We start from the raw sequence: 27,076 nt of genomic DNA, 5'->3' as shown, positions 1-27,076 counted from the left end.
GAAACAACGAAACCGAAATATGGTACTGAGCTGTGCCTACGGTCAACTTGCGGTTTATCGAAACTACTGCTCGCTTGACGAAGAGCCGCCATGTCTGCAACACGATTGGACATTGCACTGATGGCGCCCATTGCGTCACAGGATCTCACTTTTTGTAGCGTCAAATTGACGTTGCGTGACGTTGCATCCTGCCAAATTTGCAGCTTAAAATGTGAGAACGATGAAGTGCCCATAATTGGCCGCCATATTGTTGTAAATTGAGTTGCTTGTTCGATGTGCAGCCTCACATACGTATGTGTAGATGTCATTCCGTGAGTTATTTTACAAGCATGTTTTCGGTTAGTAATATTATAAAGTGTTGTACATGAAGCTTGCTTGTTAAAATAAAAGGTTATTGTTTAATTTGGCTTGTTCGAATTTGCGGTTCTCGCCGTAAGAGAACGCTAGATAAGCGAAGAAAAATGGCGCTGCCCTTTGTTGTGTAGTGGCTGGAGCTGCAGGAAGCATCGCGTGTACCGCGATGCTTTTGTGATGACCGATCAATTATTTCAACTGTGGTGCCGGCTGACGAAGGACACTGTGCGATGGCTGTGCGGGGAGCTTCGCCAGGACCTGGAGAGGCGGCGTACGGACACGAGAACAGCCCCGTCCGTTGTTGTTGTTTTTGTTGAGCTACAAGTGCTTTGCGCCCTTCGCTTGTTCGCCACCGGCACTTACCACGACACGATCTTGAACAACGAGGACGTGGCGACAAGCTAGTCCAGTGTGGGTCTCACGATTCATGCTGTCATGGAAGCGATCGTCGAGCGCCTCGGCATTGAGTGGATCGCCCTCCCTGCCAAAAGGAAGGCTTTGTCCACATAGATGCAAGGTTTGAAGGCTGCGTTGAGGTAGTCGACGACACGTTCGTGTGCATAAGTGGGCCGTATGAAAAGGACGATGGCAACAAGGCTGCTTACTTTTGCCGCAAGAACTTTTACGCCCTCAGCGTCATGGTGGTGAGAATAAATTTCATCTTATTCAATCTCGCGCAGGCTGTTAGTAGAATGCAAATGAGGAACGTGAAATACAGCTTTTCGCCACTCTCCAGTATTTTAACGACATTTGCCGTGGCTCCAACTGCAGTGATAGAAAAGAACGCAGTAGTCGCGGTAAACGGAGTTTCCGTCACTATTTAGTTTTGGCAGGGTTGACGTGACACCATAAAAAGTTCATCGAGCTTCATATTTGATCGTGGTAGCTTTTAAGAAAAATAATGCATGAAAGGAAATCAAACGTGCTGATTGCGCTCTAATTTCATAAACAGTGCTATGCAGACATGCAGTAACTGCCACATATGAAATGAAAGATACAGCTGTCGAAGCTGCGCTCCGAAAGCAACTCGAGAGAAATAAGTGCGTTGGACCACACAGTTACAGTTGTTCTGCATGTAGCTGGTTGTATTGCTGTTGCCGACTTCCTTCCAATGCAAACAACACTCTGCAGGTATGTGACCAACCCTGCCGATGACCGCCCTCGCACTCGGGGCCCGTGCACGACGCCTTTATGTGGAAGACATGCACCGTGAGCCAGGACTGGGCAGTGGACGCCGTGGCCAGGTTGGTGAATAGCTGCTTGGTATGCAAGCGTGAGAATGCTTGCGTGGTGTCTTAGTGTAGCAAGAACATTATTCATGGTAATTTTATTACACGCTGCATGGTTCTTAACTACTCAAGTCTCTTTGTCCAAATTTCTGCCCTGTATGTTATTACTGGCAGCTACCTTGGTCGAACACTATCTACTTTAGTGGCACTCGTGTTCCCTTGAATGAAAATTCTCTCATGCACACATTTGAGAAAACAAGTCATACTGAGACCCGAGGCGGCACACAATAATCCGACTTGCTCTCAGTGTATAATTGCAACTTGTTTTTCTATGGTCATGGGAAAGACTACTAGTCCAATAGAAAGGTCAAGCATGAAATAAACTTTCATGAAGAGATTGTATGATCCTTTATTATAAAGTGGTGGAATAATAAATAGTAAGCATGCGATGATACAGAAAATGCTACACTCTGAGGCTATGTTAAAAAAAAGCATACATCAAATACAACTGCCATAGACGTTGTACATTCATAAATACAATTATGTGTAGAAAGGACAACTTGTATAAAAAATACAAATAAGCAAGCACAGCCATGTGCTATATAGCAATAAAATAAGTCAACTGACAACTCAAAGGTATTTCAGTGATGGTTCATAAAAAGCACTAAAAAACAACTCAAACGGTTGCAAAAGAAACCTGCTGTCACGTTTCATTGACGGCCTAAGCACAAAATAAATCTAAGGGAAACCAAGCCTTGAGTGCGCTGACCGTCTGCAGCCGCACATCAGTCCCAAAAGAAACAACAACACCCTTACCACCAAAGAAGATGCGCCTTCAGTCACTCGCCCCTTCTTCTCCATGAAAGAAGTTAAGGGCTGCAGTTCAGTAGGTTCGTTGTCATTCCTCCTGACGAAGGAATTGAGTTGATAAAGCCATTTTTTCGTTGGAGCATTTCAAAAGCCGTAATTATGTAACCTAACCAGACAAGCAATTCTGTGAATATGTCTAGCTGTAAAAAAAGGAAAACAGTGCATATCAGTGACACGATGTCTTCGAATAAGTTAAAAGAAGTGAGAAAGGAATAGTACATATTCATGTATACATTCATATTATGCTAATTGGAACACTGTCCTCCGCAGGTGATAGTGCATACTCGCTTCAACCTTGGCTGCTTAACCCCATCCCTGGAGCACATCCTGCAGAATCCTCTGCTGCCCGATTCCACCGCACCCACTCTTCACTGCGGTGCGTCGTATAACTGTGCACTGGAGTCCTCAAGGCCCACTTTCGGTGCTTGCAGAGGTACAGAACACTGTACTATGGCCCACTTTTCACGTCGATGATCATCGCAGTTTGTGTCGTGCTTCACAACCTCGGTGTTTGGCAGCAGCTGCCTGAGCTAGACGACATCCCTTGCACTGAAGAACTCGATGAAGAATATGCGGACCTTTACAACAACAATAGCGACGATACGACTGCAGTAGACATGAACCAGGCGGGTAGGCAAAGGCAGGATCACGCTCTGTAGTGGTTCACAGCTGGGCACGACTCGATGTAATGGGGTTTACATTCCTGCGAGATGTGCACAGAAACGTGAAACACAGAAGCTCTTGCTGTTTCTCATGACAAAGTAGCCACTTGCATTGTGTTCGATCCTATACCTATCCCCTGTACTTGTGTTCTTGCAGGAATTGTATTCTGACAAAAGCTTCATTGTGTTCGTTCATTGAGAGCATGCTAATTGTACCAAGCAGTTAGGCAAAAGCGTGCTCAGTTTCTGCCGAAAATCATAGCAGGACTAGTTTGTTGAGACCATAGTGACTCTGTAAACAGCCTGTGTTATTTTGCAGCAGTGCATGCAACATTGAATGCCATTCCAGAGCATTGTTTTCGGCACTCTATTCACAATGCGAATCCATGTGATGACTGTACGAGTCTGGCAGGTGTGTACAAAAGCTCTATTCATGTAGTAGCCACTCGTACATGCAAGAGCACAAGCTTGCTGTGGTTGGTAATCTATGTAAACGCCTATAGGCACAAAACGAACCAGTACCGAAAAGGGCAACATGGGCACAGCACTGTGTAGCTACTTTCTGTCCTTCTGTCCTGGTTTCTCTGGTGGACTATAAAAGTTTACATGCAAGAGTAATACATGATATTTCATAATGCATTATGAGTCAATTGATCGTCTTCTGTTAATTCATCATTGTGAGTCAATTCATCCTTGCAATAATAAAAAGCAGTCAAGTTGTCTCATTGCTTACATCATTCTCTTATCATTCACTGCTGCCAACAACAACAAAGGATGCCTCTAATATTGTACCAGCCATTTTTGAAACCAGCACATCTGCATAAAAGACATCTCTTTGAATGCAGTTTGTGCACTTCTTAGTGTTGCCAGTCCAATGTAACATCAACTGCATGAAATACTACAATTCCTCTTCTTTATTGTGGCCATTATGCACTTCTTATCCGTATGTTGTAAGCAACGTGGAAGTACCTTCCACAGTTAACACCTTCGGAGGTGCATCACTTCTGTGGATTGAGATTCGCCTAGACTTTATCTTTCAGATTCAACTGATCGCGCGTAACGTGAGGTCCTGAAACTTAACTCTTATTGCTTCTGCTTATGTATATTTACATGATTGTAACTTTTACTTACAGTAGTCCTTACGCATCCTCAGCAAAACATATAGCACCATCTTAATGATCACGACAGTTCAGGAAGTTACTTCGGCATCGGAGACGTTATAAATAACTCAGCTGGCTGTTGGGCTAGTTGGCACATTACTTAAGATAAACTAGACGCGGAACAGCCACCGCAACAAAAAAGACAGAAGGAACAGAATGGGCATTATTAATACTTGCAATGCTGTGCAGCTCCTTATAGCGCTTCTGGACGCCGCGGGCCCTGGGAACGAAGGGCCACCGCAGCCCAAGACGGGGTCGACGCGCATACTTGTAACGATGCGGGCGTCGTCCAGCGAAACGTGCGTCGCCAAATCGACCATCCACCTGTTCTCCTGCAATAAGCATGTGCATAGCTGAAACTTCAACACCACCCGAGTGAAACGCAAGCTTACCTGACTGCACCGTCATTCCGCGCCTCGAGCTCCAGCTGCCGCCACTCCGGCGGCGGCCTGCTGCTGGGGCCCAGGCGGTAAAGGCGCTCTGTCATCGTCTGTCACGGCTCCCATCGTACCTCCGGTAGTAAGTTGCAAACCACCCTCCCCATACAGGGACGATCGGTAAAAAAATGCAACATCGCGGCCCACTGTTCGCGATCTGCCGACATAACCACAGAACACCTACACAAAACAACCAGCGAAATAACGATGTCGGCAATGTCGACGCTGGCTTGGCTCGCTCGCTTATTGGCTAAAAAAAGTTACTATGGCTTTGTCGCTCATCTCCAAATATGGCGCTGAATTGCAGACGATATCGTCCGCTTCACGACTTTAAAACTAAATGCTTCAGTTTCCCTTTATTTTTTTGTTGTTGCATTTACAATTGCAGAAACAAACTGTTACTTAATTGCGCGTTTCTTTGTATTTTATGTCCACTTCACGTCACGTTTCGCAAGCATTTCATGCGTTTGCGTCATCATTGTGTACACGTCACGCCTACGTCAAATTCGACAGAAAATGGCGGAAGTCCAGGATAGCACCCCCTGCCACGGGCCTGTCTTGTTTCAACTTTCGGTTCACGCCCCCAAAGTCTTCGGTTTACGCCCACAAAGACTGTCAGCAATGATCGGCGCAGACGGCACCTCAGTGTTCGAGAAGCCTCACAATTCTTGTAGATCGTTGTTAAGTTTGCGCGCAAGACGCGAACAGTCAAGCTCATTTCAGAGTAGGCGCGGCCACCAGTGATAAGGCTTGAAAGTTCGATGCGTGATGTATAAAAGACGGCGCGTCCCAACGATGAGCAGCTTGTCCCCTGCCGATGTGTACTCGCCGCTATCAGCGCCTCTGTGCATTGCTGTGATCTCACTTTAACGTTTACCGCCCGACTGCTGCCTTCGTCAACGTCATGGCCTTGTGAAAATATAATAGCTATGCCAACTATGCAAGATTACGACTAGAAGGGACAGCTGGCAGAGCTTCATATTGGGTGTTAACGTCTATAGAGATGAGGCCAAGGTATGGAATAGAATTAAGAATGTTGGAGGTCAGCCAGCTTATTCTTTACCCTTAGTTGACATCCAGAGGAAAAGACTGGAAGATCAAGCTGACTCTCTGGGAGCACACTTCCAACACGTATCCAGTTCTACACACTATTGCAAAACCTTCCAAAGGTACAAAACGAGAGTGGAAAGAGAGAGTTTGGAAAGAAAAAGAATTAATAATGAAGCAGACAATGAACCTTTCCGCTTAGCAAAGCTGCAGGCAGCACTGAGCTGCTGCAGCGAATCTCCGCAAGCTTCTGACCGTATTGTATACTTTTTTTTTATTCGCGCCAGTATGCCCTGCGGCAAAAGGTAAATAAAAAGAAAGAGTTCAGTTTCGCTGATAAAGGCCAGGAGCGGTCGATGCAAAGGCCCGTGCGTCCAGCGCGTTAAGTCGGGTGGTCGGCCGGGGCGGTAGTCAAGGCCTCGTAGGTGGCGGATGCGAGCCTTGTGAAGGCCCGGACAGGTCCCAAGTAGGTGATCGATCGTTGCCTCTGTGGCTGGAGCAACGCAGAAGGGGCATGTCGTTGGGGGAGGCTGTGCACCGGATGTCCATGCAGCCCGGATGGCAGGAGTCAACGCGGCGCCCACACGAATCCTCCTGAGCGCAACCTCCTCTCGGCGAGTTAAGCCACCGGGAAGGTCCGATCCACGCGGAGGAATGAGTGCACGCGTGGAGCGCCGGAGGGTTTCTTTGTGCAGGAGCAAGCTGTCCTTTGGGGACAAACGAAGTAGAGGCAGCGGGTGTTGAACTTCCGCTGGATGGCAAGCGGCATCTGCGGCCATTTGAGCAAGTGTAGACCGACGGGTCCACAATACGCGGACAGGGCAGGCGCACGAGTAAATTAGTCGGTGCACATCGGAAGCTATATCGAGGGAGCTGATCACTTTTTGCAACTCTCGAACTGCCTGCGTGAAGTCCGTATAGACAAGCAGCCTATTGAGTGACAAGCAATCCACCTTGTGTATCATGAATGTTAAGCCGTCCCGTATACCTGCAAGCTCCGCCAACACTGATGGGAATGGTGCCTCTGTAACATAGGAGCATGTATGTTGCGTTGCAGGTAGCGTGGGGCATACGAGGCTGGTGTGCAAAACGCAGCTATCGATAGCTGCATCTACGTATACCGCTAGTGAGTCGTCGATGGTAGTGACGACGTCTTCCTGTTCCACTTGTCGGTTGGATTGTCGCAGGCGAGTCAGTTGTCGGTTGTCACTGGCCTGTGCCTTGAGCCATGGTGGAATTTCTGGCAAGGGTGCAGCAGGCTGTGGCAACGTTGAATTATAGTAGTGAGCTAGAGCCGCCGCCGCAGGAACAGCTTGACTTTTTAGGTGGCAAGCCATTCGACGCTGGTGTACGATTTCGTCGATGGTATTGACCTGCGCTTCCGCCTGGAGGGTCGCGATAGGTGTTATCCGAGGAAGGCATGTGATCGCCCTCATGGCATCTCGGTTGGCGGTTTCGAGCAAGTCCCAATCTCTCAATGTGAGGCGTTGAAACTGAGCTTGATAAACAAGCCGATGTTGCAGGATCGACCGCACTAAAACACGGGCCATTCGAGAGCAAGCTCCTCCGGTTTTTTTAGAAATACGTCGAATGAGATGGAGGGTATTAGCACTCTTTCGACGAGCAGAGCGAACCCATGCACTCGCGGAGCCAGATGCATCCAGTTCGACTCCGAGCACACGGATAGTGGATACGGTGATGATGGCTTGGTCATTTAGGCTCAAACAAATAGGCGTTTGCAGAAGGCGACGGCGACCTCGTCTGTTGGTGATAGACATGAATGCCGTCTTCGTGGCCGATAGTGTGAGTCCTATGCGCGCACACCAGTCCGAGGCCTTGTCCAGAGCACTCTGGAGTCCATGCTGCTGGCGTTGCAGGTCTGGATGTAGTGTCCACACAGTCAAATCGTCCGCATACAGGAGGAAGAAGGCATCTGGAATGCTTGCTAGTTGCCACGCGAGGGGCAATAGGGCAATATTAAAGAGTATCGGAGCCAGCACCGAGCCCTGCGGCACACCCCTTTTCGTGACAAAGTGGCCGGTTCTTTCCTTGCCGACTCGGATGCAGAAGGTACGGTGTGCCAGAAAAGACACCATGAAGTCGCACACACGAGGCGGAAGTTGAAGCCATTGCATTACGCGAATGATGGCAGAGTGGCTGACGTTGTCGTAGGCCTTATGAACGTCCATTGCGAGAAGGGTTCGAATGCTGCTTGTTCTCCCTCCCACGAGCACCATTGACGTCATATGATCCAGGCCATCTTCCGTGCCCAAATGCGGTCGAAAACCAATCTGGGCCGGATGGTACCAGGCGTGCTTTTCCAGCCACCAGGAGATACGCGACGCCAACATGCGTTCAAGAAGCTTGCACAACGTACACGTAAGAGCGATCGGCCGAAGATTATAGAGGTTCCCCGGGTGCTTTCCTGGCTTTGGTATCGGCACCACTTCGGCATGCTTCCATAATTCAGGCAGCTCTCCACTCGTCCAAATTACGTTAAGCGTGTCCAGCAGCCACTGTAGGGCAGCGCCATCGGTGTTTTTGAACACTTCATAAGAGATCCCATCTGGTCCAGGCGCCTTGCGTACTTTTGCTTGGTCAATTGCTGCCTGCAGCTCCGCCATCATGTACGGCGCTTGCACGCCTTCGATGTCTGACTGGCTTGGAGTCACACCAACCTCCGGAGGCAGGTTATACGGACAGTCGAATCGTGGTGGGGCCTGGTCGTACGCTGGGAAGAAAGCCTTAGCTACTTCTGGAGCAAACTGTCTTGGCGTGCATCTAGAAGATAGACACACACTGGCCGCTGGGTCCGGCATGCGAGCGCCTAATTTCATGCTCCGGAACGTTCGCCAGATCAATGCGGATGAAGACGATGGGCCGAGGGACGCACACCAGTCCATCCACCGTTCCCGGGAGAGTCGCTTTTCGCAGCGACGCGCTGCTGCGGTGAGTCTGTTGAAGTTGTCACGAAGCTCAGCGGCGGCCGGATCTTGGCTTAAGGCTAGTTCTGCCCGACGGCGTGCTGCCCACAGACGCAACAGATGTAAATTCGGAGGTGTTCTGTTCTCCTCCACCCAGCTGGACTGCGTGGCGGCTTGTACAGCTGTGCTTAACACCTGCAACGGGTCAGACGATGGAGCTGCAATCAAGGCATCGAGTTCCTTGCGGAATAAGTCCCAGTCGGTTATGTAGCATCGGCGGCGGAGGCGGCGCTGGCTATTCGCTTCCAAACCAATTATAAGCGGGTGGTGATCACTCCCCCAACAGTCTGGTTCTCGGTCCCAGGAAACGGCACACATGCCCAACCACCACGAGAGATCGGGCGCATACGGTGGAGCACTGGGATGATCCCACCGACGTGTAGAAGTGGCCGGGGCATTCAAAAGGACAAAGTGCGCGTCTGTCCATCGGGGGTGACCATCGGGGGTTGGGCCGCGCCTTGCTGGGTGGTTTCGTCGGCCATTTCCGGGGGAGCGGGTAGTCTCCTGTTTCGTAGTTCCAGGTTGAGTACCCAGCACCTCCACCACTCTGCAACGGGGTTTATTGGCGACAAGTAGCGCTTGAGAAGGAGGCTTACGGACGCTGAAGGCGGGCAGCGAAAACCAACACAAGAGGCACAGTCCAAGCGCCAACAGCTCGTGCTCGGCTCTATCAGCTAAGGTAGTGGCCCACTGCGGCATATGATCTTCTTCCTCCTTACAATGTGTCTAGCACGATGCTGCCTCTCGCACTGGAAGTAGGGTAGCCCCATGACTGATGAGGTGCATTGAAGTCTCCCCGACTAGCACTGGGCACCCAGGATGAGTTCGACGCAGATGAGCGAGCCACCCGATACTCAACCGAGGAGCGCTGCCAACCACCACGAGAGACGCACGTAAACTGAAACCACAATCACGTCAGTGCGCGGGTGTCTAACGAGCACTGCCACCACTTCTTGCCACTCGTTACACCACGACAGCAGGGGAACATGCGTCTGAGGATATGAAGTCGCGACATACACTGCAGCCTTGCCTGGAGGTCCCAACGCATTGGTGCAGCGTCGATCAGAGATGGTTGGAGAAGCATACCCAGTGAATCCGGGAACGCGCGGAAGCGAGTTCGTTTCCTGTAGGAGCAGGCACCAAGCGGGGAGCTTCCCCAGTGCAAGGCGATGGCGAATCTCTCCCACTTTATTGGCAAGTCCTTGGCAGTTCCACTGCAGAACACAGTGGTGTCGCTTTCCTTTCGAAGGAGCAGTCATTGTAGCGGTGGGAGGTTGGCCAGCAACACATTTGACAGCTCTTGTAGTTGCCGGGCCACAAAGTGGAGGAGCTCCGTCGGGGTCAGCTTGGCTTGTGGTGACGCGCTTGTGCATGGTGATTCAGGAACAGACGCAGCACACGGCGCGTCTTTTTCACGTGTCGTAGTTGGGCCAGCGGGTCGAGCGAGAATGACGCGGCGTTGGGTGAGGCGCTTGACTTCCATTTGGAGCTGCGCTATCTGCTGGTCAAGCTTCACCAGATCGTCCGCCGTCGTATCAGTCAATTCCGGCGTGCTCGTAGCCTGCTGAGCACGTTTTTTGCCTCGCTTGAGGACAGTGCTATACGCCGGGCCACCGAAGTAAGTATTGTCAGGTTGTTCCAATGCTAGTGTGTCCTCTTCGGAAGGGGACAACAGTTCAAACCGATTGCTCGTAGGAATGTCAGCATCCCTTTCTTCTTGTGTAGCTGAACGCTCGCGGCGCCTGCGTTGGCGGCGAGCTTTGATAGCCTTCTGATAGCCTGGCCGTTCCGTTAATAGGATGTACACCAAAATTGGTATGGCGTAACATCACTACATGACGAACATAAATAACAGGTCATAACATGAAAATTATGATATCCATGTCATGAACGACATGATTTACATGCCACTGTTCTGGTGCTCTTGAGGCTGTTTCGTTAGCTTAATATATACCAAAATCGGTATGGCGTGATAAGAGCGTATGATGAACATAAGTGACAGGACCTAACGTGCAAATCATGACACGCATGTCATGTACAGCATGATTTACATTGCACGATCATGGTGCGCTCGCGGCCGTTTCGCTAGCTTGATATACACCAAAATTGGTATTGCGCGTCGCGACTCTGTGAACAGCACAAATAACAAGTGGTAACATCAAAATCATGACACGCACGTCATGTACAGCATCACTTACGTGCGACGCTCATGGTGCGCTGGCGGCCGTTTCGCATGCTTGATATACACCAAATTTTGTATGTCGCGACGTGACTGTGTCACGAACAGAAGTAACAGAATCTAACATGAAAATCATGACACGCATGTCATGTACAGCATGATTTACATTCCATGCTCACGGTGCACTGGCGGCCGTTTCGATAGTTTGATATGCACCAAAATTGGTATCTCGCGTCGTGACTGTGTGACGAACACAAATAACAGGAGTTAACATGAAAATAATGACATGTATGACATGTAGAGCATGACTTACGTGCCACGCTCATGGTGCGTTGGCGGACGTTTCGCTAGCTTGATATACACCAAAATAGGTGGTGCGTGATGGGACTGTGTGATGAACACAAATAATACGAGTTAAGACGAAAATCATGACATGCATGTCATGTACAGCATGACTTACGTGCCACGCTAATGGTGCGCTTGCGGCCGTTCGCTAGATTGATATACACCAAAATTGGTATCTCGCGACGTGACTGTGGGACGAACATAAATAACAGGAGTTAACATGAAAATCATGACATGTATATCATGTACAGCATGACTTGCGTGCCACGCACATGGTGCGCTGGCGGCCGTTTCGCTAGATTGATATACACCAAAATTGTTATCTCGCGACGTGACTGTGGGACGAACATAAATAACAGGAGTTAATATGAAAATCATGACATGCATGTCATGTACAGCATGACTTATGTGCCACGCTCATGGTGCGTTGGCGGACGTTTCGCTAGCTTGATATACACCAAAATAGGTGGTGCGTGATGGGACTGTGTGATGAACACAAATAATAGGCGTTAAGATGAAAATCATGACACACGTGTCATGTACAGCATGACTTACGTGCCACGCTAATGGTGCGCTTGCGGCCGTGCGCTAGATTGATATACATCAAAATTGGTATTCCGCGAGTGAATGTGGGACGGACATAAATAACCTGATTTAATATGACACTCATGGCGCGCATGTCATCTAGGGCATGATTTAGGCGCCACGCTCATGGTGCGCTCGCGGCCGTTTTGTTAACTGGATATATACCAAAATCAGTATGGCATGACAGGAGTGCGTGTCGAATATGACGCATCGTATATATATATATATATATATATATATATATATATATATATATATATATATATATACCAGAATGTACGTTTCATTAGCATGGCATATACCAGATTGTACATGCATGCATTCATGACAAACTCGCGATGTATAGTGAACTAGATGTCACGACATGATTGACTTCGTGCTTGCCTCAATGACAAACAAGACGATGTATGCAGCTCTTTGCTGGCGGCTTCGCATTACATCGATTCCCAAATTGCGTGGGATCTGCCGGCTTTTCTTAAAGCCAGTGCTGTCGGCCAAGCACATGACCTCTGAGACTCGTTGTATTCGCCTAGTATCCTTCTCTGTCTTTGGAGGCGCAGCCAATTGGTCGACTATGTGCGCTGCCCTAGATTTATCTGCAGTGAACGTGTGCTATGACGCGAATGTAACGTACGGGAACGACGCTGCTTTTCTGGCTTCCTTTTGCAAAAAAAAAACAATGTCGACAAAGGGAGAGTAGAACAGCACAAGCGCATGCGCATGTGCTGTTCTGTTCCCCCTTTGTCGATGTTGTTTTTTTGTGCAGTTTTCCTCATCATGAGCTTACCCTAGCTTACGCAAGTGACAGGCTTCGCGTTGGGCTAATTGGTAATTCATTATGAGGGAAGGTAGGTAGGTAAACAACTTTAATGATTCACGAAAGAATCATGTGAGGGGGTTGTGTGGGGGTAAGTGAAAACAGGACGACGATGGGCTCTCGGGCCGCTCTAGATGGCCGGACACTTCTAGGCTTCGGCGGCCCCTATGGCTCAGCCCACTGTAGGGAGCTGTAACTCCGGTTGCGAGCTGCGCAGAGCAGTCTCCCAACGCTCCTGGTGTTCTGACCCTTGCCACGGTGGCTTGGATTTATTTGGGCAATTCACAAAGACGTGATTGAAGTTGGCTCTGGTGCTAGGACACAAGTTGCAATGAGAAGTTCCAATGAGAGAAAGAACGGAGTCGTGACTGTGGCCGTTTGAAGACTGCGCCACAAAGCCTTGTCACTTCTGGAGAGAGATTTACGTGGTGGGGGATACGTTAGGCGGGAATTTCGGCAAAAGAGTGTGATGTCGTGGTAGCTGAGGATTCGATCCCGGGCACCGCGAAGCGAAGGCAGGTCACTGCGCAAAAAAAAAACAATGTCGACAAAAGGAGAACAGAACAGCACAAGCACATGTGCTTATGCACAAGGGCATGCGCAGGTGCTGTGCTGTTCTTCCTTTGTCGACGTTGTTTTTTTTGCGCAGTTTCCTTCAAAATGAGCACTTACACTAGGTGACGCAAGTGACATGCTTCGTTATCACGTTCACAGAATTCCGCAGCTGGGGCCCGAGTCGAAGTTCGACCGCTGGGGCAGCGAATCGCATCGCATCAAAACAGGCGAGAAACCAGAGCTACAAACTAACCACACCTCTTTTTTCTGCCTGCTGGTTACCCGACGAGGCGAAGGTAGAGAGGCGGCTACATAAATTGCACCGCTGAAAAACGGAAGCGCTGTCCATCGCTCGCCATGAGCACGGGCGGAAAGTAGGACACGAACAGCGGCAACCGCCGCCCTTACGTCTCTATGCGCGTGCGCCGCGTTTACAAATCTCGCCGCCAGTTTGCACCACGTGGGCTGCCGGACACGCGATCGCGTGTTCCCTTTAACAGTGGACCGCACTGTACGCAAGGTTGCAGGTAACTGTTTATTTTTATTATTTAAATGTTTAATAAAACTTTCATTCTTTTTTGTTTAGTTTTCGCGTTTCTGGAAAAACCTAAGCTTCTGACAACGCAAAATATTTTGTTTTTTTTTTTTCTTGATTTGATTATACCTGATGCTTTCTCTCGAGCATGAGAGGATGCAAAGTGATCGGAAATTTCACCATTTTTTATTGCTGTCAGGACAGCGGCCAAGTAGGAAATGTGAGTTCAGATCGAAGCAGGCCGTCGCGCCTTCGTGAGTGCTTCCATGTCGAATTGGGACAGTTATTCGTGGTTACTGATCGAAGAGCTAGCGCACTGAGGTGTGTGCCTTATTTAATGGGTAGCATGCTTTAAACCAGGAGGAATTATAAGTGAGAGACATTTACGAAGTTGCGATGCACCAACTACGTAGTCTTAGGCGAATACGCGCCGTAATGTGCGTGTCTTTTTTTAATGCGTGGCTGCCTTTAAACCACGAAGTCGTTAGGATATTCACGTGGTGTGACGCCCGATGGCATTGTACGGTTGTACCACGCAATATTACTACGTCAGATATTGCATCTCGTACCGTGACATCTGTATACAGGACGCGTAAAATTTGCATTGCTGATTCATTCACCCAATAATTTTTTTGTGACGTCGGGCAATTTTATGTGCTTAACATAGTAACTATCAGCCTGCAGATATAAAATTCAATCTATGGTTCAGCATGGAAAGGTTCACCATCCCAAAGAATTTTCTCAGAAATTGGGATACCCCTTTCAGTCGCGAATTATGATGCACTGTCTGCAAATGCATCAAATTTGCATGGCATAATTTCAAGGCAGTCAGCATTACATTGCAAAAAATAAAATGAAGGGAATGTGTTGTTTTGTGTGAGTTTCAGCAATTAATGTTAATTAGCGTGTAAATAAATATATAATTATTCCGCAATCAGTAAGCTTGAATCCTTGCATAAAAGGAATGAACTATTATGCCCAAAATGCATGCACAATTGATTTTTGGTTGTATGCTTTTCGAGCGAAGAAAAAAAATAATCTTGACGTCGGTCCTGTAACGTCGCACGTCGAACGATCGTGGAACATGGTAGTGTCTCTAGCAAAGTGATCATCTGCAGTAATAAGCAGCATAATGAAGTTAAATAACCGCCACTTGTCCACTAAGGAAGCCTGCACGAATATTCATACTAACTTTCAGGCCATTTGAAGAAACACGCGGTGCGTGACGCGACTCCGAAGTTGATGTGTACAATTGTACACACCGTGACTGAAAGAGATACCAGCACAGAGGCCTAACTAGAATTTTTTTTCGGGAAGTGAAGCGGGTGTTTAATCATATTTTATGTATGTTCGTGCAACCCAACTACGCACTCCTCCTTACCAGACTACGCCAGTGGATCCGCGCTTAGTCAAACGATAGCGGTATATTTAGACGGAAACGAGCAAATTTATTTGCGATTACGCTTAATATATTTACATTAGCAGAGAGACTAGGCTTACGCTTGGAATAGAACCTATATCGCACGACTTTCTGATCCAGGTTAAACTGAGTTGTACAAGGGTTTAATGGGCAAAATTATGTTTGATTGTAGGTTGTAACCACCTACAGAACGTTCCTGGAACGTCTCCTTTGCTTGAGCCGATATCTCCCATGACGGTCCAATAATTTCAAGGATATTCGAAGGAGATGAACGATTGGCTGGTTATGCTTAACTGACCGAAAGCTTTATAGCAAGAGGTTCGATGTAAAACCTAAGATTAGAAAACAGTGTGAATGAAAACATACCTACGTATTGCCGAAGTAAATGCTCAGCCTGACGCGTGGCGTTAGTTTGTCTGAAAGTTCGACAAAAGTTAAGTACTTTGACGAGAATGACGTGAAGATCTCTAAGAAGTGCCGCAAACGAGCTCTCCAGAATAAATATACGAGCGAGCGTGTCGTGCGGCAGTGTAAACTTTATCGCGCTAACAGTAGACGAAAGCTACATAGAAGGAAGGATACACAAGCGCTTGTGTTGTCCCGTGTCCATCCTTCTACGTAGCTTTCGTCTACTGTCAGCGCGATAAAGTTTACACTATGAACAACCAAGTGACCCTTACTATGGTTCTCTGTGCGGCAGTGTCACGCTATCATAATCGAAATCGCTCAATGAATGAGCCCTAAGCCTAGCACCGGTAACACGAGTTTCGGGCCGTTTGCGCGTTCGTGAATGATACCTCCGTCTACACTCTTAACTTTGTAACTCTTACTATCCGTGCACAAAATCATGTTTATCCGATACTTTGTAACGGATAACTTAGCAAGATACATTGTAACTTATACATATATAAGGTACATTGTAACGGTTACAGATATCAGTTACATTGTAACCCTTATAATTGTTGATATTATATAGGTTACGCTGTAGCCTTGTATTTTTTATAATGTAATGTAACTTATAGAATCTAACTTATAAAAAGGTGTTTTTAAGGGTTACGTCAGCTACTGATATCTTTTAGTTTTGATTGCACTCTATTTACACCGGGTGTTTGAAGAAATCTGCCAAAAATTCTCAAAAATACCGGAAATGCGATATTTGCTGGCTGCCTTGAGAATTGCGCTGTAGCGGCAGGCATCTTAAGATTGTTAAAGACCCCACTTAGGAGTGTAATTAAAAATAAACTAATTAACTCATTAACTGGTGAAGTTAGGTGGTTGTATCAAAGGAGTGAAATGAAGTTTTACATGCTAAGAACCCATGCCAGCTTTGATATATAGAAAAAGCAGCCTGTAGTAATTATTGTGTCGTAGTGAAATTCAACCAAATTCAATGGATGCCACCTTTGAAAGCCGTGGAATTTGGTTGAATGTCACTACGACAAAAAAAAATTACCAGAGGCAGATTTTTCTATACTTCAACGCTGGGATGGGTTCTTTGCGTAAAGAACTTCAATTCACCCCTTTGACAGAACCACCTAACTTCACTAATTAAAAAGTTAATTATTTACCTCTATTTGCAGTCCCAAATGGTCTTTAACAATCTTAAGGCGCCTGCCGCTACAGCGCAAGCAATTCTCAAGGCAGCCAGCAAATATCGCATTTTCGCGATTTTTGAGAATGTTCGGCACATTTCGTCAAACACCCGGTATAGCCAACCTTAGGTTCACTGTAATGAGGTTTACAATGGTACTGTCACGTCTGGCAGTTGTTCTCAAAGAAGATTGTGATGCCAAAATTGGGAGTCTGATAAAATCACTTCGCCTATATTTCGATGCATTTGAACAAGTCATTGAAGAGTGGATGACGTTTTCTCGCACTGCTGCTTTACCCGTATATGTCTTCACTTTCAGTCCCATTACTCAATCTTCTACACAGATTCTCTCATGAGAACCGACAAGTCGACAAATCACACTGCTGACCAAATTTGTGGGCAAGATCTAGACATGAGATATCGTCGAAATGTTGAAAACTGGCTGTGAAACAGAGTGCTGTCAAAACAAATAAAAATGTCCATATAAGTAGCTAAAGTATCCTGAAAAATCAACACACTCTTTTGAATACTGTCTGGGCTTCCCCACTCACATAAATGAGCTGCATTTTTTTACACATATATACTGCCGCTCACTCGGGTATTCCTTCGACATTGGCGTAGCTGGTAGAGGGAGGAGGGTTGGTGGTTCTAACCCTCAAAAGTTTTCAATTTTGCATGTACGCGTACATTCGCAAACATGCACGACTATACGCAGCGACGAGAAACGGTTGTGGCAGCTATATTTTGTATTTATTTTAGGCTGGCTGGTATTAGAACAGGTGAGTTCAATCACACTGCAAAGCTCCCCGGGCAATGTCTCGGATATCAATGGCATTTCAAATGAACTTGAAGGCAATTCCATTAGTGAACTTCCTAACTCTGTCTGTACTTTTCAAACAAGGTATTCCTTTACACATTTTTTGAATTTTCTCAAAAAAGCACTGTCAGGTACGAAATTCTTTATTTAAACATCTCTTCTTTGCAAGATGTAATATCTAAAACAGGGTGACACGTCGAGTAGTGTCAGAGCCCTACAGCTATGAAAGACACACTCTCAACCGTGACATACTCTCTTTTTATACTCTCACCCGTGACAATATGAAAGACACAAAAGATGTCACAAATACAGCTACATAAAGTAATGCAGCTGCATTACTACATAAACACAGATAGCAGAGAAAAGTGCTGCAGCTTAAATTACATTTTTCTGCTTTAGAAAGGCCAAAAAACATTTCAGGCGTCCACAAACCACACTTTTTGGTGGCCTATCTCCTGGCAATGCAATTGTCTGCACAATAGCAAGCATCCGGGAATACGCAAATGGATACTGTAAGTTCTTTATATAATACACCAAAAGACAAAAAAATAAGTGCCCGCGGTAATCCAGATGTGGAGACAGCGATGACTTCGGCTTGGCTGCCAGCAAAAACGCAGACTTAGTCAGGAGTGCAGTAAATGTGAGGCGCTGATATTTGAAGTTCATCACCAGGCAATTCCGCCTACAAAAAGAAATTACAGTCTACATAAACTACTAGCTAAAGTTTGTTGGTGGTGCGGAGTATGGTATACATGCACTTGCCCACAGAATAAAATGACGATATGTGCCAATAAGGGCAAAATGAGAACAGCGAGCTATTAATGCTGGCACTAGCAAACCATATATTCAGTGCTACAACATACCACAAGTGGGAGTGTTGTGGTGTAAGATACAAATATTTTAAACAGGTTTTCAGAGGCACAAGGAATCCTTTTTGCGTATCTACGAGAGGGCTCAAGCCGCAAACTATTAGAGTTGAAGAGGGTGTCCACGTACCTCATTTATCAGACTGTGCCCAACGTTGCCTTGTATGTGCTTCATAACATCCACCAGTGTGCAGACCCGTTCTTTCTTTTCAGAGAAAACGTCTACCCCATCATTGAGTTCGCTCTCGAGTCTTGCTATGTTAGCATTGAACCGAAGTTCCACCTCGATGCACAACTGCAACAAAGCAATTTAGGACATTGAGAACCATCACTCCTATGAAAAGAGGCTTAAATTAATGTTAGGCGTCATAAAAATCAGCTGTACAGATGTGAACACTAATGTCCAGTAAGTTTATCAGCTGATTCGCTAAGAACTATTCGACATTGGTCGCCATTAAAGCTGACATTTGTTATAGTGGCTCATTTTTAATGAACATCTTTTGCAGATTTGATTCAAAAATTCGTCGAATTTCCAGACCGCGGTGCCGGCGATGCCGCAACTGCAGAGCACACCGGGTGCGCCGGAAGGTGCTGCGGCACGCCGGAACTTACCTCGACGTGATCTGAATGATGGTGCGCCACGCGAGGACCTCGCCGCGTGAAAAACAGTGTGTCATCTGAGGAGAGCAAGCCGACTGATGGTCCATCGCGCGTGATGTGCAGTGCTTGTCGCATTCTTTGTGATATTAAAGTGGTCATGATAACGCTGCCAGCGTTCCCCTCAACACTACAGCTCACGTCATGCTAAGCAGTGTTGTTGCGGGTCGAGGATCGCACATGACAGAGACAGCGATGAGCGTCAAAGCTAAAATTACAAAGAAAGACAAAGTCAAAATTACAAAGAAGGCGACAAGCATCGCACATCACGCGCGAAGGACCGTTGCTAGGCTCGTTCCCCTCAAATGACACGCCGTCTTTCCCGCGGCGAAGTCCTTCCGCGGCGAAGTCCTCACGCGGCGCGCCATCATGAAATTACGTAAAGGGAAGATTCGATGTGACGCAGTACACGGACCGCCCTTCCGACGCACCCGGTGCACTCAGTTTCGGTATCGCCAGCACAGCGGTCTGAAAATTTGACGATTGATCTCTTGTACTACACTAAATATTTTCGATTTTTAGCTAAATCTCACAGATTTTTTTTTTTGTAAAGCCCGCCTGTAAAGTGAAACTAAATGCGCAGAGAGCGCCACTGGCATCCGTCAGTTACGCACAGTGAAGGGGCGGATTCAAATTATCCCATCAAAACATGGCCCACAGCTAAAAAAATAAAACATAAGGTTCTTGTAATTTGCCAATCAATGGGTGCTGTTCAGCGCTTGCTTAAAATTTATAACAATCAAGTTGCTAGCGATGCCCTTGGCGTCACATCACAGGTTCTTTTTCGTTAATTGCCCGGGGAACAGAAACCAGCCTCTAGAAAGAATACTCGGCACGAAAGGCGTTACGCTTGCCTAGTACAGCGGATACCGTAAAACTAAAACACAGGAAACAGCTATTCTACTTATATATGTAAGTACTTATTTTAAACAATGCTGGCTTTAAATATTAACGATTACTAAAGGTACCGGCCTGTCCGGAGTTCTCCAGCACATTAGAGACAGCATTTCCAGCCGTAGGTGCTCCCATAGACGCTGTAAAAAACAGATTATTAGTAGCGAAGCTCTCTAGGCCGGCACCCCGCCGTCGCCGTTAAAGACAGTCAAACAAACAGACAAACATACAAACAAACAGTGTTGAAGACAAACGTCATAGACAAACAGTGCACCGTAGGCTTCTCTAAGTGCTTGCAAAGGAGCACGTGTTGCTGACACTATTACACTGTTGCCGTTATAAAATCTCGAAAAACAGAACGCATTGAGAATAACTGCAAACAATGCCAAACGCGGTTATAATGTCAACAAACGTCATGACAAGGGCACTGCCGAAGCTGACGACGAACACAAAGCCGGAGTGGCCAAAGCAAGCGCATAAAGCGCCAAAGAACCGGCGAAAGCCTTGCCAGGCATCGTTCGCGACGAATTCCCCCATTGGGCACAGCTGAAGCCTCCTTTTCTTTCCTGGCAGCCGTTAAATCTCGACAGGTGCGGGTGAGAACACTTTCGCACAAAAAAAAGTTTATCTATACCGAAAACAGAGAAAACAGAACAATGAAAAAGAACCACTTACCAAGTTCGTCTAATCTTCCATGCGATCCGGGGCAATGATCACAGTAGTCACACCGCAGCTGAAGCGAGCACAGTGTAGCGTTCACAGTCACAACCCACTTCTTTGCAGCGGCCGCGCGCTATTCCAAACAAGTCCACGTTCAACGCTGATATGTTCGGAAGCGCGTCCAACGGGAATAATGGTATAAATTTGGCGCGAAGCCGGCGACGCGAGGTAACACACACGGCCAACACCATGCACTAGGGTGCCTTGATGCCCGCGCGCTCCGCTGAGGGTGAGGACAGGCGCGTCGTCTGCTACGACGGCCGCCATTGCGAATCCCGCCGCAGCTCGGCAGCATGCGAAACGCGCTACACAAAGCGCTTGCGGTGCGCGGATACGCCCGGAAATAAGTGCACGCTAGTGAGCTTTCTCTTTTTTCTTTTCTTTTTTGAAGCTTCGGCAGCTTTTATGGCTGTTGTTGCCTAAATGTTTATTAACGAAGCATGTAATTCATGTAAGCTGACGGCCTGTGCATGTGCTATGCGCTAGAGGTAGACGTACACTCTGCTTTGTTGAAAAAAAATCCTCTTCCTTACGCCGGAAACGACAAAGTCTCGTAATTTCTCGTAAGCTCTGCATTCCATATACACAAATATTCGTTTAAAGTATTTGTATACATGTCAGCAGCAGCAGCATATGTACCTGAACACACACAATTTAGCGTTGCGAAGCTGCCTAAGCGCGATTAAGGTGGCTCATTTTGCTAAGTTTGCAAACAATTTACTCGTTTATTATAAATGGCATCATACATATTGTACACACAATAAAAGGCCGAGGAGCAGTACGGTGCGAATATCCTGCTAAAATGAAACGAAAGCTTCTTTATCATTATTATTGCTGACATTTCTTGCTCACAATCTGTAGCCGCTACTGTATCGGCACTCGAGTTGCACCTTGAGTCCTTATAAAACGATACGTTGTTGAGTAGTATGCCGTAAAACTTTGCATGCGCGAAGTATCAGTGCGTTTTTCCTTCTTTTTCTGTATCTGCAGGTTTTCTCGTATGCCCAATTGCATGCACATTTTATTGAGTGTTTCCAATACTGTTTTACACTTTGTGCGGCAGATGCAGGGCGTCGTTTCTTTGTCTCTTTTATTAATATTTGGAGTTTTACTTGCCAGAACCATGATATGATTATGAGGCACGCCGTAGTGGAGGGCTCCATGAATTTTGACCATCTGGTGTTCTTTAACCTGCACTGACATCGCACAGTACACGGGGCCTCTAGCATTTCGCCTCCACCTAAATGCGACCACCGCGGCCGGGATCGAACCCATGACTTTCGGGTCAGTAGCCGAGCTCCGTCACCATTATACCACCGTGGCGGACGCATTTTTTAAGGCGAAAGCCTTAAATGCCTCATCAAACGGAATCCCGGCCGCAGCGGTCCCATTTCGATGGAGGTGAAATGAAAGAGGCCGGCGTACTTAGATTTAGGTGTACGTTAAAGAACAACAGATGGTCAAAATTTGGGGAGCCTTCCACTATTTACGGCGCCTCTCAAATTCTCACAAATAATTATTCTTAGGAAAAAAGAAGGATTTGATCTGCAGACAAACACGCATAATATATTCCATGATACATTTCAAATCACAAAAATAGCGAAAGCGAAAATGAAAGGCAGATACAGGACCAACCAAACGCAGTAAAGAATGTTTGCGAAGAAAAATGCAGGATTCATGCACACGTGAACCAAAGCATTTTAAACATGTAGCTGATTTCAGTGTGTCCATTTATTACGCAAGGTTAACACCGCCAGAAGTTGTCCTTGCATGTGCATTCGAAATACCGGCCGGAAACAAGGCCGGAAACTTACGCTGCAAGTGCATAATGTATTCTTCGGAGACCGCCTTCTCCTGTAAGGTGGACGCCTGCTAGTGCCCGCTTCTCTGCGGAAGCACGTCCTCTCCCTCATCCATGACGGACACGTCGGAGTGAACCGCTGCCGTGCCTTCGCCAGATGGAGCTGTCTGGTGGCCAACCATGGGGAGTCAGATCAAGAGCATGGTGGAGAACTGTCCCAACTGTGCGATACGCGAGTCCAGCGAGCAGAGCCACTGATGCCTACTGTGACGCCTAGCCTTCCCTGAGAGCGAGTCGGGGTGGACATCTTTCATCACAAAGGAGCCGACTACCTTCTCCTCGTAGATTACTACTCGAGGTACCCTGAAATGCTGTCCCTTCGCTCGACGACGTCTACAGTGGTGATCTCCATCATCAAAAGTGTCTTCGCAAGGCATGGGATCCCAGAGACCCTCGTCAGCGATAACGGGCCTCAATTTTCGTCGGCAGAATACCGCGTCTTCGCCCAGAGCTACGGCTTCTCCCACGTCACCAGCAGTCCCTGGTACCCGCAGTCTAATGGGGAAATCGAGCGTATGATGCGGGCGCTTAAAACTCTTCAAGAAGTCTCCGGACTGGCCTTGGGCCCTCTTGGCATACCGCAATGCACCTGGCGTGACCGGGTACAGCCCTGCTCAGCTGCTCATGGGGCGCAGCCTTAGGACTCGCCTTCTGGTCCCAACGGCCGCGTTGCTTCCAGAACCGCCTAACGCTGCCGACTTCCACCGGCGCGATACTGCTCAACGACGTCACCAGCCTCAATATTTTGACCGTCGACATGCTGCACAAGATTTGCGGCCCCTGGAGCAGGGAGAGAGAGAGTGTGGATTCGCGACACAGATTGTGCTGGCACTGTCCTCAGCCCAGCGCAGCGTCCACGCTCCTATGGGGCCCAGACGGATGCACGTGCTCTCGTCCACAACCGGCGACATCTGGTTCCGCAGCAGTCTCCGTCATCAGGGGGTCTAGACCTCGACAGCTCTAGTCCAGGGACACAAGGATCCGAAAACCTGCCACCGACTCCAACTCACCCAGAGCCTGTGTGCAGTAGTCCAACGCCCTGGGCACTTACTCCTCGACCAGTTGCATCGCCACCGGTTGCCCCAGCTACTCCCTCAAGACCGCCTGTGTCGGTTGTGCGCACTCGGTCTGGACGTTGTGTTAGGCCACCGGTGCGGCTGAACTTGTAGCGCGTGCCATGAGACATTTGTCACTAGGTTGCTTACCTGAGAGCGAGGGGTTGCTTTCTGTTACTTTCCCAAAAAGGGGGATGCAGAGGGCGCGAGTGCCAAACCGAATATGAGGCGCACTCTATAGGATGTAGTAGATAAAGGGTGTACTGCCAATAAACAGGGCACTTCTGCTGGGGACTCGGAGCGTGTATTTGTACTCCGCGGCCCTCGGGCTTCAGCCTGCCTCCTCGGCCACCTCGGCTCGAACCCTCCTACCACACTCACCACCAGCGGTCCAATGATAATGAAAAAAATTCTCCCACGGGCGTTCGACCGCATTATGGAGAGACATCATAAATGAAAACGGCGACGACGAGGCACAAGTAAGAACCACTATTCTTTCTTTTGGGGCCACTACTCTGGCATTATCCTTTTTTAAATGTCAATGTGTCTATGTATTGCCTTTTCGAGTACACTTTTGCCCCCCCCCCCCTGCTAGGGCCCAAGTCGGGCCTGCCGAGGCTTATAAATAAATAAATAAATAAATAAAAATAAAATACAGCTACAGTGACGTTCTGTCATGAAGAAATTTCTAATTGAGGATCAAAGAATACGTTGCTAAATTTCGCGGGCTTTCACTATTTTATTACCGATAATCCACAATTCAAATCAATATGTTACGTAACAATACCATTAGAAATGTTACCCTATTGAATATAAAGAAAAAATCCACCCACTACTCGGCCAATTCCGAGCATCGCGAATCAGCCACGGTAAGAGGAGAACTACTGCTACTATGCAGGGGGCGTTGATGACGCGACTTCAACGCACTGAAAAAAAGGGGAGTGATAGCGTTTGTGGAGCACGTGTTTTTGAAGCGTACCACACTGAAGGTAGTCGCGTGCGCGTATCCGCGGGTTTGGCATTGGACGGCCGCGTGTCGTGTGCACGTCTCCGCAAAAGCAAGCGTGTACGGCCAAAGACGCCGCGAGTGCGACCGTCGACGTAGCTTTTCGCTGGTCAACCGCCTTCACAGAGCGCAATGGCTCAGGAATTTTTCCAAGTTTGGTTGTAAAACACAAGGAAAGATATTCCGTGCTAATTACACTACGGGACAGCAGCAAGCTTTGACTACGACGTTCACATCACATCTGAAACAAGTAACGGTTTAGCATGTAAGGGGAAAAGCTAATACGCTGTACGTAGCTGTCCACTTGCGCAGCAAAGATGGATCGACCAACAGTTCAGGGTTTTCGGAGCCGAGTCATAACAGAGACCAATGCCGCTGTCTTCTTGTTCAGCACAGACAGAGACGCAAGTTTTCTTACTGAGCATTTCTATAACTACGCTTCCAAACTCAAGGCTTGTCTGTTACAGAAAGCTGCCAGTCTGTTCTTTCCGCATGGCAAGCTTTACCTTAAATTAAAATTTCGAAGAAAAGGAAGCGAAACCGCCTTAAAGCTTACCTTAGCCACATCAGAACGAACAGCCGCTATCAATCTTTCTATGATGGACTCATATTTATACCCCTTGTATTTGGGATATCAAAGTAGGACTGCAACCAAGGTATCGACTTAACTCGGCGAGATGAACACGCGAATACTATTTCAAAACAGGCAGTTGCATTTCTCCCGTCATTTACGATGTCAGAAAATATCCAGCAGCAGTAGCAGCGTCGGATCCCAAACGCGAGAAAAGCGCGCGTATAAAACACGGTGTTGGCTAAAACGCGGAGGGTTGCAGGAGAACGCCACCGCCTGAATAATGTCCAACATGTCTTTCATGGGCTCGCTGATTCAAACGACGGCTGCCGGTAGAGCACCTGCACCAAAGTGATGCGCTCCACCTCAAGGCGCCCAGGGAACGATTATAACGAAGAATCGTAAACCACAGAGATGGAAGAGGGGTTGTACGAAACTTCGTCTTGCGCTACCCAACAAAAACATACCACGCAGGCGGCAGTTTCGAATGCCAATTTTGATTGCAAACAGCCAAAGAGCAACGCAATGTGACCGTGAAAGTCAGGGCAGTCCAGTCTCCGAAGCAACCTGGCTAACCAAGTCAGCAATACATTTGTGAGAGGGGTCCGCGGCAACCACGCATACGCTATGGCCAACAACTACGGAGATCGCTTCCATTTGATGAATTACCAGCCTGCACCACCGCTACAAAAGGATCACATTTCGGACAACGAAGGGTTAGCAATCAAGTACGAACTAAGCCTGACGAGCAGCATTCCCTAGGCAAGCCAATTATTTCGATGCATTCTCGGGCAAACAATTTAGACGGTCACGTGAAGGAAGAATCGCAGGCACGAATTTCATATTCCGCACTTGCCCAATTGTGAATAATACAATAATGTAGGCAAGAAGCATGACAGCGGCGAACGCAGACCGTCGCATCGCGCACCTAGTGCTAAACGGACATGTGCAAAAATTGAAAACATATGTACTCCACCATAAAAACTTCTGTTTCGTTGTGGTTCACAGTGTTCTGCCGCGCTCTCCTAGACGACTTGAGAGTATGGACGCATGCAGTTCTAACGAGCCAGGTCAGATGCCAGACAATTTTATCTACGGAATCCACTCTCTTCAGCGGTGGCTCTCTTCTCAATGCATTTATTACGTAGTCGGACATACGATTCCTTTCATTCAAGTGCACCACTCAAATATGCACCGAACGATTTCAAGTGGGACAACGTCAGGTTTCGTGCTCCCACCCGACCAACATCTGCAAACACCGGGGCTTAAAGGAACCCTACAAGCACACGTCACGAGCGTACAATAGTCTTCTTTTTGCGGAGAGCAGACCATGGGCGCAATCTTGTGCACGTTGTGTGATACAACGCTCTATCTCGGAAAACAGGATTGGTCGAGGGTAGCGCGTATACGTTTGACGGTCAGACGTAAGAGTAGACACCAAAAAAGGCAGCGCTGTCAATCACTTTTTCGTGCGCTATGTAAAGACGGGCAAAGAACACAGAGAAATACCGTTCCGTCCGATAGAACGGATATAGAATAATATCCGGACGACTTGAATTGAATCGAAACGTAAGTGCTTGTGCCGGACAAGCGAATCAGACCGCTTTGCGTATCGCTTAATCCAATGCTGAGCCGAGAGTTTGCGAAAATGGCCACCAGCGCCCCCCGCCCACGCCACGTGAAATTGCGACACAACTTAGCGCCCAATCAAGACATTAACATGTTGTTAAAGTCATCAGGCTGTTCAATATCGGGAATTGAAAAACAATGCGCCCATACATTGATATTAGGTTAAAATACCTCAATATTTCGTCACGCTGAATTCACTATACGGTCCCCCAGCCCACAATCAAAACGTG

At 47.6% G+C, this 27,076-nt stretch overlaps 1 protein-coding gene, 1 long non-coding RNA gene and 1 pseudogene across 2 annotated transcripts; 2 read left to right on the top strand and 1 right to left on the bottom strand.

Annotated features, from left to right (window-relative positions):
* Positions 1–902: 902 nt before the first annotated feature.
* Positions 903–3,359, top strand: LOC125759765 (uncharacterized). Its single transcript, XR_007417399.1, has 3 exons — positions 903–998; positions 1,486–1,598; positions 2,724–3,359. It is a non-coding gene; the product is annotated as an uncharacterized LOC125759765 (long non-coding RNA).
* Positions 3,360–17,873: 14,514 nt separating this feature from the next.
* Positions 17,874–19,410, bottom strand: LOC119404353 (uncharacterized). Its single transcript, XM_037670895.2, has 3 exons — positions 19,066–19,410; positions 18,584–18,748; positions 17,874–18,269 (listed from the first exon to the last, which is right to left on the bottom strand). Exons 1-3 carry the CDS (start codon positions 19,210–19,212, stop codon positions 18,207–18,209), a joined length of 375 nt encoding a protein of 124 aa, XP_037526823.1. The 5' UTR covers positions 19,213–19,410; the 3' UTR covers positions 17,874–18,206.
* Positions 19,255–23,754, top strand: LOC125759961 (uncharacterized; annotated as a pseudogene).
* The last annotated feature ends 3,322 nt before the right edge of the window (positions 23,755–27,076 follow it).

This window comes from Rhipicephalus sanguineus, chromosome 9 (assembly GCF_013339695.2).
Source record: "Rhipicephalus sanguineus isolate Rsan-2018 chromosome 9, BIME_Rsan_1.4, whole genome shotgun sequence".
Classification (NCBI taxonomy): domain Eukaryota; kingdom Metazoa; phylum Arthropoda; class Arachnida; order Ixodida; family Ixodidae; genus Rhipicephalus; species Rhipicephalus sanguineus.
Note: the sequence above shows the minus strand (reverse complement) of the source record. Positions and strands in the feature narration are given on the sequence as shown.